General features: G+C 35.0%; 1 protein-coding gene across 1 annotated transcript; it reads left to right on the forward strand.

Moving 5' to 3' along the window:
• Positions 1-4,698: 4,698 nt before the first annotated feature.
• Positions 4,699-10,691, forward strand: LOC117329423 (heat shock 70 kDa protein 12B-like). The gene is made up of 5 exons (XM_033887367.1): positions 4,699-4,783; positions 6,771-7,076; positions 7,453-7,674; positions 8,341-8,503; positions 9,243-10,691. Exons 2-5 carry the CDS (start codon positions 6,777-6,779, stop codon positions 10,292-10,294), a joined length of 1,737 nt encoding a protein of 578 aa, XP_033743258.1. The 5' UTR covers positions 4,699-4,783; positions 6,771-6,776; the 3' UTR covers positions 10,295-10,691.
• The last annotated feature ends 1,187 nt before the right edge of the window (positions 10,692-11,878 follow it).

Consider the following 11,878-nt stretch of genomic DNA (forward strand, 5'->3'; position numbering starts at 1 on the left):
TTTCTGTTTGAGGCAATTCATTAAATCTTAATCATCAAGTGAGTGAAATAAATGATATTTACAAATAAATTAAAAGCACGGTATCGTCAACTCATGAGGTATGTGAATTTATTTATCGATACATTCCACAATTTTATTTCCCGATGTGGAAAAGTAAACGGTGGCATTGTCCCGTTTAAAATACTACGCATGTCAATCAGCAGGCGAAAAAGCTTTAACTGCGCGTTTTATCGCGTGCACTTTTTCGTACAAAAAGCGCGAAAACAATTTCGGACTTTATAAATATAAAGAAAGATTTTTGGGGGGTGAAATTTTGATGAATAACTGTGCAACTTATCTATTTAACTCTACAGTGACATTCCGGTTATCTGTAGTTAGACAACAAGGGGGGATTATGCCCCATTGACTTATTATTGTAATTACAATTTATTGATATATTGCGAATATTTATCCGTTTTTAAACACATTTTGAATTATAATGGTTGGCACGTAACAGACATGTTGATTCCACAAGGTGGCCATAGTTCAATTCCTCGACTGAACTGTAATAACACGTACAGTACAATACACATTGTGGCACCAAACACCATTTTTGTTATTGTATTTGATCGAGAAATCGTTATATGGGTCATATACAATGTATATATTTATATTCTATTCTATTTTTAGAGTGGGTTCAGGTATATATAGGTACAAGCTATGTCAAGGAGGGTTATGTATTGATCAGTATCCACATCAATTCAATTCTTTTATTTCATTTGGCCGTAGGCCAATCAGTTAAATACAAACATTATACAAAATACAACATGGATATACCAGGCGGAGAGGTCACCCATGTCGTGCTGTCAACCAAAAACAAAAGCCAATGACTCTTTTCATTTCTAGCAAATCAAATGTTATCGAATGACTCTTTTTGGATCATAATTATCTCGTCATAACTAGACCATAACTTAAATAATGATATCAACCCACACCGGTGTACTTCAGGGAGCACATTGGCCAAGGCGACCCGCTGAGGTAGACCAACCTTTTCAACAATCAAGCCATATATACAGACGGAATTTGAAGTTCACACCTTTTCGCCTGTTTACACCCCAGTAAAACTATGTATTCACATACAGAAACAGAGAAGTTCTGAGTATGACTTTTTTGTTTAACACGGTATGTATGATAAAATACCCATGCCTTGACATTCTTATTTCTTTGGTGTAATGAAATACTGAAGAAATAAACGAACCGTAATAATAGGTACATTACACATTTTCGCACCCAGCACTGTTTTGTTTTGTATTTTTATCGAGAAATCGTTAAATGGATGACATGACTAGCCCATTTTTATAGTGGGTTCAAATATGTATATAGGTATATACATAGCCAGGTTATGTAGGGTTACGCCAATATATTGATCAATATTCAATTCAATCCAATTCTTTTATTACCGTTGGCCTCACGGCCAATCAGTTAAACACAAATATCTCACCGAGAAGTCACCCGGGTCGTGCAGTCAACCAAAATCAAAAGCCAATGGCCCTTCCCATTTGAAGCATGTCAGATGTAATCGAATGCATCTTTTTCTTCATATGATGTTAAAGCATTGTCGGGAGATTTGGACTGTCGCCACTAAATCAGAACTTGAATAATGACTTCGAACGACACCAGTGTATACATAATACACATGTATATGCCACTTTAACAACGTCTAGCCAAATGTACAGACGGAATTTGAAACACACACCTTTTCGCCTGATTACACCCCAGTAGAACTATGTATTTACATAAAGAACCAGATAAGTTCCGAGTATGACTGTTGTTTCACACAGTATATATTATCAAATACCCATGCATTGGCATTCTTCCCTTAGTGTAATGAAATACTCTAAAAGAATCCATCACCTGAAGAAATAAAATCATGATTGCTAGACAGTTATTTTACAATGAACCTCAACATGATGTTGTATGGCATGTGATAGACGTATATTGAATTCACAATATATAATAGTAAATCAAAATCGTCACCTGGCTATCTATATGACAGCGCTAGCCCCAATCCGAACACCTTCGAAATGCTTCACATATATAGCCATAGGTGCAGGAATATGTCAGAAATCATGCATTTTATTCGCCATCAAAATGTTTCAAACATATTAGTATTACTTATTCCATTTGCCTATAACAAGGAATCGTTTCTTTTATATTTAAACGTATTTTATTTGTCAAAACACAAATGAAATTAGACACAAATATAAAACTTATAAGCATAAATGATGAAATGAATATGCATGACCGAAAATAATAAGGACAATTGATGATGATGTGGACATGTCAAAAATAGATATAAGATAAAATTTACCATATACATATGTCATATTATGAAGTCACTTGTACCCGCATGGCTGGATTGAATAAGAGTTAACTTACAATGTATAACTATGGAGATACATTTTATTATTATTATTATTTAAGTGCATTTAATTAAATTGCTTGCTCTAATAGAATTTTCAAATAGTATTCATTGTTATTAGGATCAACAATAGTGAATGCTGCACATATACACAAAACGTGCTGCGTGTATTCCAAATAAACTTCAATTATCAGAGTTAATGACTATATTATTGATTGACATATTCATATGTATGCATGTATGCAATTACAGATAATATAAATAAATATTCCAACAGATTGCTAGCTTCGATAGACTCAGAATATTAAAATACATTACATTATGTTAAAATATCTTTCAAATAGCATCATGAAAAAAGAGATAGTAGAAAAATTGAATATTAAATCCAAATATTTTATCAACTACGTTCTTTTTATCAATTTAAAATCGGATTTTAGTTGTAATATGGTACATAGAATAAAAAAAAAAGGCACTGTAAAAATTTGTCCTCCCTTACGCTCAAAAATGATTTGAATATGGGAAATGCCTCTTAAAAGATTCAAATAGCCCGCTGAGGCAACTTTAAGGGCGTATAGTAAAATATCCATTGAACTCTGTTCAGGAATTTATTAGAAAAAATCAACAAACATTTAATCACGAACAAATTATTTTATTACCAGCTATACCCCTAAATCTTAAACATATTCTAGTAAACAAAAAAGGTGCACACGAATTTTACAGAACCCTTTGTAAAAATAATTCAAAACCCACAGCTCAAAGAAAATGGTACCAGATTTTTAATTTTAATGAAGAAACATGGAAAGAAATATACATCTCCCCTTTCAAAACAACCATTAGTTCGAAACTTCATTGGCTTCAGTATAGAATAAATCACAGAACACTCACTACAAAGTCTTTTCTTTTTAAAATTGGTAAGTCGAATAACAATTGATGTTCCTTCTGTAAAACTCATCCTGAAACAATAACACACATATTATGGGAATGTGACCATGTATCCAATCTTATTGAAAGACTTAGAATAAACATTATCAGTAAGAATCTTGGTTTAAGATTTAATAAACAAAAATTCATTTTTGGCACATTCATCAATAAGCAACAAAAGTTTAATTTAGACAACCTTATCATTTTAATTATAAAACAATTCATATACAAAAACAAATGCCTGGAAATAGATCTAAATCTTGACAATCTAAAAAATCACATTAAATTTGAGTTAAGAGCACATAAAATTCTCATTTCAACTATGAACTATACAAATAAGAACATCATATTACTCAAATAAACGATTGGTTACAAATTTAAGCTTGGTTCCAACACATCAATATTTCTAGATCTTTCAGAGTACAACAAACCATATAGGAAGTCAGTAGAGTGAGCAACTTATAAACAAATAACTGTAACCGAAATACTAATTCACTGATATTTGTTAGACCAGTCTACAATGTCCTTGTCCATATGTCCATGTCTTTATGTGTATACAGAAATCCATTTTGTTTTTGTTATTTGCTCATCTTGTCTTTGTTGTTGTTGTTCCCCCTCCCTCCAAATCTCCACCCTTATTCCAGTCTATTACATTCTTTGCTATTCTATAACGTTTCAATCAAAGATAAAGTCAGTATACTTTAATAATAAATCCAACTACCTCATTCAGTTAATCTAATACATTTTGTATATCATAATATATTTTTATACCACCAGGGAGAATGCTATGTTGATGTAAAGTATATATTGTATGTAATGCTTTCCCATTTGTATATATGTATGTTATTGTATGTCTTGTAAAAAAAAATCAAAATGAATGAAAAATAAATTTTTAAAAAAGCCAACATTACATTATGTTAAAATATCTTTCAAATAGCCTCATGAAAAAAAGAGATAGTAGTAAAATCGAACAACAGTTTCTTGGTCGTTGGGGTATCTCGTTGAACGTTGACTGATATGTTTATAGTCGTCTGTAATAAATATGCTAATAAAATTTCAACAGGGCATGCCATTCTGATCGGACTATATTTAGGGAGACATATGCTGATAGAGCGAAAGATTAAAATATAAAATTAAAGTTTAAGTTAATGTCACGTATCACAATGGACAACTTTTGTCTTTTTAGTCCCATGGTGAATTAGAAATTCTTTTGGTCATTTACTCAATTTTAAGAAAAACCACGACCTTTTTACAATAAGGATGCATCTGAAGTCAAACCATATCCGTCTTGGTCTACTGAGTATTAGGCCACAGCCGTACTTACTAGTCCAATGAGTAATGAGGAAGTAATATCTACTTTTGCTTTGTAACAGGAAGTCCCCAGGTAAACGTGTGCGTCTGTATATCGACATTAATCACGGAAGATGTGATATATTATATCTGCAGGTGTGTTATACACAGGTAAGGTCATCCTCCAAATCTTATCTGAAGTTTTATACATATAGTTTGGTTATACCTGTACAGTATTGTTGCTGTCTTCTGCATGTGCAGGTATGATGGTAAACTCACTTATATACTGATATGGTTACAAGATACGTGGTGGTTTAACTCTACCCATTTCCAAGGTGACTACAGTTGTTACGGTTTACCATGTGAAGGTTATGTTTAATGGGACAAAGTCTTATAATATTAGCTTAATAATGAGTAAATGTCGCCATGTCATTGTCGAAGGACAATGGAACATAATAACCCCTGTCTAGGCTAACACGATTACTTCCCTTAGTCCTATTGTTATCCATACTACCCGGTATTGATAGGTTAGACGATTCCGAGAAAAGTACATGTCAATACTCGTCATGCTTTCATGAAGAGTAAAATGATGCCTATTGTGAACAGCACACGAAAGATACGATATGGAAATGGATATGTTAAGAAGAGAAGAAAACTAATTTCCACCTGGCTGACTTCATTTGATGCTGGTATTCTGTAACAGTTATCCATGTTTGATGAACAATCACAAATTTAAAACAATTAAAAAAACAACAAAAAAAAACCCAACAACAACAACAAAAATGCAAAAACAAAAAAACGCACACAATATAGATGTATTGGATGTTGAGCGAACACTGTATTTGATATGCGTCTTTATTATCCCCACTGTCTCATATTTATGTTGTACGATCCCGCTTCAACACCCAGTTTCGATTACTTGATGACTATATGGACCTGAAATGTTATTACATAGAAGGCGACGGAGGATAATACAAAAGTCGACCAAACAATGTCAAAATACCGACAAGGAAGTGCGACAGCCCACATACATATACAATGTGATTACAATCAATTGTTGTATAATAGATTAAATGTATTCTGATATATAAATGATAATATATACGTGGGTATGTACAGAGATAGGACCTCCTCCGGTTAATACACTACAGTTTATATGTGATAAAGTAAATTGGACGTCTTGAAAGGCAATAATTAAAATAGGATATATAAATCTTAGTCTCTATTTCGGGGACACTGGGGAAACCGTTGATGGCACCATTTCAATACTCACGATCTTTATATTTCTAGCTCTCTAGATCCCCCACTGCTCATTTTGGCGGGCACCTAGCAACGGTTAACCCTTAAGAAGCAAATACAGCTTTATCATATCTGGTGTGCATTCTAACAGGTGTAAAGTGTCACTTTAAGTGCATATTGGCACACACTATGGCTGTTGTACAGGTAATGTACCTCGTGTTAGGGATAATAACAAATAGTATTTGCTCACTAATAATATAAAGCTTCTTAGTTGTTTTATATTTTTATAAAATTATATTTTTCACATTCAACAAATCAATGTCGCGTTATTCCTCCTAAAAATCATAATGATAGCCCAAATAAAGCCTGGCTAAAAATAGTTGTTTTTTCTGAAAATAGATTATGAAGTATTTGTTCCTGCATTGTCCAAAAAGTATGATAATTAATTTTTAACATCAACAAAGTCATATTAATAATAAATTATCAATCATTGCTTTTTGATCAGGCTTGTACAATGTTATCATGTTAAAAGACAATTATATTTCCTTGTGCGACATGAAGGCATAGGAAGCTTGTATATATATGCCTGTTGGCTCCGTTTTGACCGTCCTCGTTTTAATTTTGAGGACGTGACTTAACACGTGTTTAGAATAGATTGGAATGGCTGGTGTCGTCGGTGAAACAGAAGGCGCTTCTCCTCCCGAAACACCTAGTCTTATCACTGTACTACTTCATGGGTCTCCATACAAATCTGTTTTATTCATATTTTGCCATTGTTCTATCGATTTTAAATTAAAATGTCGATACAAGCTAGTTATTTATAACAGACCATTAACTTATATCTGAGAGAACTTTTAACGTGAGTATTACATGGTAAATATTATATAACGATTTTACTCATACCATTATCATCTTGCAGGATACGATGGAGTTTAACCCCATCATAGTTGCCGCCCTTGACTTCGGCACCACCTATTCTGGGTACGCCTTTCAGATGCGACATGACTACGAACGGGACCCACTAAAAATAAACACAAATTCATGGATTGGTAGTGGGAAACTGATGTCACAGAAAGCCCCTTCTTCCGTACTTCTCTCTCCGGACAAAAAATTCGATTCGTTTGGATATGATGCCGAAACCAAATATTCTGAATTGTCAGAGGAGAACAATCACAAAGGCTGGCTTTACTTCAGACACTTCAAAATGCTTCTACATAACAACAAGGCAAGCTGTTTGTAATGCTCCATTGAAATAATGTTATTGAATTTTAGCATACATAACAATATGATTGTTTAAGAATATTGAACAATTGTTTTGTTTTATATACCATTTTACCAACAGTAAGCAGCCAGTATTGTTACTGTTTTTTGTTACGCATTCAACTTCATAAGGTAAATCTAACCAAAATGTAAGAATAAGCGGATAACAAATTGATAAGGTATCTCACAAGCACAAGTCTAACAAGATTATACTAATAGTCCATAACAATCCTCCAATCATACAATGCGTTACATCCCTAACAACTACATTTATTATTCTAAATGAAATATAATTACTCATACAATTTAATTACCTGCATGTTCGATTTGTGTCCAACCAGACACTTGGTCGGTCTACACTAATAAAGGATATCAATGGGGAGATGATGCCGGCCAAGACCATCTTTTCCATGGCGATACGGTATCTGAGGGAACACCTCTTAGGCATGGCCCAGAAGCAGGTAGTAAGCGATTTGGATGAGGGTATGATCGGCTGGGTGATCACAGTACCGGCCATCTGGGACGAAGGTGCCAAACAGTTCATGAGGGAAGCGGCGCAAGTTGTACGTGCTTTTATATCTTAATATATTTTCTTTGTAGTGGAACTAGGATCCATTCCAAAAATATCGTAGTTCTTTTTCTCAACAACAGAATGCTATCAAGCATAATTCTAGGTTTAGGTGCAAACTCACCACGAATGAGATGCTATTCCGCGATCCGGTGATAACAACCATTTGTTTTAATGTATTTTACTCTCATTCAACTTTATACAAGTAATGCTCTGATAATTTTACTTAATAAGGAAGTTACGATTGTGTGTTTGGCTTAAGATACTTCTGTAGATTATAATTTATCGTAACGTGTAATCAAGGGAAATCAAATTTCAGTCAGACTGTTGTCTTAATCATTCAAGGCTTTGCAAACAACACAAACGATAATTGAGTTCTTCTTTTGACTTTATCATCTTTAACAGTTATGGATTACATTTGTTAAGATCCACCTTTTTTGAGTGTAAATACAAATCCATCATAATCAGTAAATCACTTCATATTAAAGAGAAACCTCAACTCCCTCCTATCAAAATCTCCCACGCACAAGGCTTAGTATGAATGTTGCTGTACATATATTTAGAGAAAAACATGATATCACTTTGCTTCTGCAAATTTTGACAAGCAGAAATGCACTGTATGATAATACATATATTAAGTTTACTGTTTTGTCTCCCAAAGGCCGGTATATGTACTGACTATCTCAAATTGGCGTTGGAGCCTGAGGCTGCCTCCCTGTACTGTATGAAAGAGCATGCCATTCGTGTGTGTGAAGAAAGCACGGGACGAACACCAACTCCATTGTTCGAGGAGGGTTCCAAGTTTATTGTGGTAGACATGGGAGGTTAGTACACATCCAGTTTTATCAATTAGTAATGTTACGCGTGTGTTATTTATCTCTATATTTAAGGCCAGGTACAAAATGTTGATGTTTATGATTATTTGATACAAGTCTACAAGGATTGTACAAAAGAAATATAAGATATAAGAACATTTTAATGCAAATTGAGTTGAGTCATACTTCTAGGGCTCTTCATTGATGCTAAGGACATACAGAGTTGTTACATAAGAGGCGACTAAGGGAATTGAAACAAGTCGAAGGAAATGTTAAAGTCTAAACGAGGAGGTGTAATAGCCGCATTAATATGAATATCAATATTAGATTCCAAAAGAACATATACTATTCTGAACCGTATAATCTGAACCGTGTCACTGTTCAAATAAGTTTTAATTTTTAAAAACGTGAAATACCTATAACAATGTATAGCAAATCTCGGGATCAATGATCACCAGAAGTGTCTACCACCTATTATCTAAAAACCGTTTTAAATCGCTCATTACATAACATCAACCGTAAACAAAGAGTCTTGTCTTATTGACAACATAAAATATATACTGTTTATGCCAAGATCTGAATATTGATTAATATTATTATAAATCTGTGTAGTTCAGTAAATACATTACATTTTTTTTAAATAAGATTATAAAATTGCAGTTAAGTACAGATTCGTATTATATTACAATGTCTACCCCTTTTGTAGGTTTTGTTTATATATACAAAACACAAGACTTTTGCTCTACAGGAGGAACAATTGATATGACAGTACACCAAATAACAGACGGTCAACGCATCCGAGAGATCCGACGAGCGTCGGGCGGAGCATGTGGTGGCACCACAGTGGACAATGCTTTCCGAACGTTCTTACAGCAAGTTTTCGGCAACGAGGTCCTGGAGGCACTTAAGAAGGATTCTATGACAGACTATATCGAGTTGTTTAGAGATTTTGAGGTGAAGAAAAGGGCATTTAAATCCGAGTGTGGTAGGAAAATCGTGTTTCACATTCCAGTAGCACTAGTAGATCTGTATCACTCTATGACTGGCACTAAGCTTGCGGACAGTATCGAAAAGTCTACTAAGCTTTCCAAATGTGTTTCTATGAAAAGAGACAAAATGCATATTGGTTTCGAGGTGTGTACGGAGTTCTTCGGCGAGGCAGTATCAGGAACATTGAGTCACGTGCTAGATATCATGACAGACGATATCACTATGGTAGTGTTAGTGGGTGGGTTCTCAGAATCGTCTCTCATACAGGCAAACTTCCAAGAGATGTTCCCAAACAAGTCCATCATCTGCCCACAGGATCCTGGACTGGCTGTTCTAAAAGGCGCTGTAATGTATGGGTTTGATCCCAGTCTCATCCAGTCCAGAGTTATGAAGTATACTTATGGTATAGAGGTGAACAATGTTTTTGAACCAAAAATGCATTCACCTGAATACAGATTCTGGAGCCCAAGAGACAACCAATGGTATTGTTCCAAATGCTTTGATGCGTTTGTCACGGCAGAAGAAGAGGTGAAGGATGGAAGCGTCGTGACAAAGTTCTACAGTCCTGGAAACAAACAAAATGAAGTGGAATTCACTGTGTATGCCTCCAACCAGATACCAACTTACATCAACGAACCGTCCTGTTTCCAAATCGGCAAGATCAAAGTGCAACGCCCACCCCAAGGTTGGAATCCACAAGCTATGCTCCAGGTAGATATACTTTTTGGAGGCACAGAGTTCACTGTGAAGGTGTCAGATACTTGCCAAGGTTCATCGTATATAAACAAATTCGACTTCTTGCGGTCATGACTTTGTAAAACAATTTTATATTCTTTATGTGAGTTTGATGCTGCTTAATGTGAAATGCTTAGTGCTGTACTTCTAGTGACTTCCGGTTGCATATGTCCTCAGCTATTGCTAGAACGCAAAAAGCCCAAACAAATAAAACCAAACCTAATGTGCGTATACTGCCATACTTTGGCCAATTGGAGGACCGAGTATTCGCTAGTCAAGGCCATACACAACTAGATTTGATCAAGATCAAAACACGGGATTTCCAACAAGAAAATGATCGCAGACATGTTCTCGTTCTGACGAACGCTTTCTACGTTTTACCTACGATTTCTCTTCGTTTTCTCTTCGCTTCCCTTCTTTAACCAATCTTTAAAATAAGGTTTTCTTTCACATACGATGAAAATAAACCGTTTTAAAAGAATTTGAATTTTTCGATTTTGTATCATTTGACCTCCGTGAATCGTGTATCTCGTACCTTGTATCGTGTAAAGTGTACCTGTATCTCGTACCTTGTATCGTGTTTACTGTACTGTTAATAGTGTATCTCGTACCTTGTATCGTGTTAACTGTACTGTGAATTGTGTATCTCGTACCTTGTATCGTGTTTACTGAACAGTGAATCGTGTATCTCGTACCTTGTCCTGTTTACTGTACTGTGAATTGTGTATCCCGTACCTTGTATCGTGTTAACTGTACTGTGAATTGTGTATCTCGTACCTTGTATCGTGTTTACTGAACTGTGAATCGTGTATCCCGTACCTTGTATCGTGTTAACTGTACTGTGAATTGTGTATCTCGTACCGTGTTTACTGTATTATGAATCCTGTTCCATGTATCGTGTATCCCGTATTGTATCATGTATCCAGTAACATTTATCGTCTATCCCGTATCGTGTATTCCATAGCGTGTATAGCGTATCTGGTACCTTGTATCGTGTTTACTGTACCCTGTATCTCGTACCTTGTATCGTGTTTACTGAACCGTGAATCGTGTATCTCGTACCTTGTATCGTGATCGTGTTTGTCATACCGTGTATCGTGTTTACTGAACCGTATATCGTGTATCCCGTACAACGTATCGTGAATCCTTAACGTGTATTGTGTAAACTGTACCATGTATCTCGTACCAAGTATCGTGTATAACGTACAGTGTAGCATGTATCTAGTAACATGTATCATGCATACCGTACCGTGTATCTCGTACCAAGTACCTTGTATCTCGTACCAAGTATTGTGTATACCGTTCCGTGTTTCGTATGTACTGTACCGTATATAGTGTAGCCCACACCATGTATCGTGTTTACTGTATCGTACGTCGTGTATCCCGTAAAAATATTGCTAATCCTGTACCGTGTATCGTGTATACCATACCGTTATCTTTGGTTTTTTGTTGTTGTTTTTTTTTGCAATTTGACCTTGAAACGTTGCATATATCTTCATAAGAGCATTTTCTTCTATAGATGATCAAAATAAACAGATTGTAAAAGAATTTGAATTTTTTGATTTTTTGTCATTTGACCTCGGTGACCTTGAACGAAGGTCAAGGTCAATGAAAAGTAAAAGAATTTGTAGGCATCCTTATATGCTATTACTGTGCCAA

This window comes from Pecten maximus, chromosome 6, assembly GCF_902652985.1.
Source record: "Pecten maximus chromosome 6, xPecMax1.1, whole genome shotgun sequence".
Taxonomy (NCBI): domain Eukaryota; kingdom Metazoa; phylum Mollusca; class Bivalvia; order Pectinida; family Pectinidae; genus Pecten; species Pecten maximus.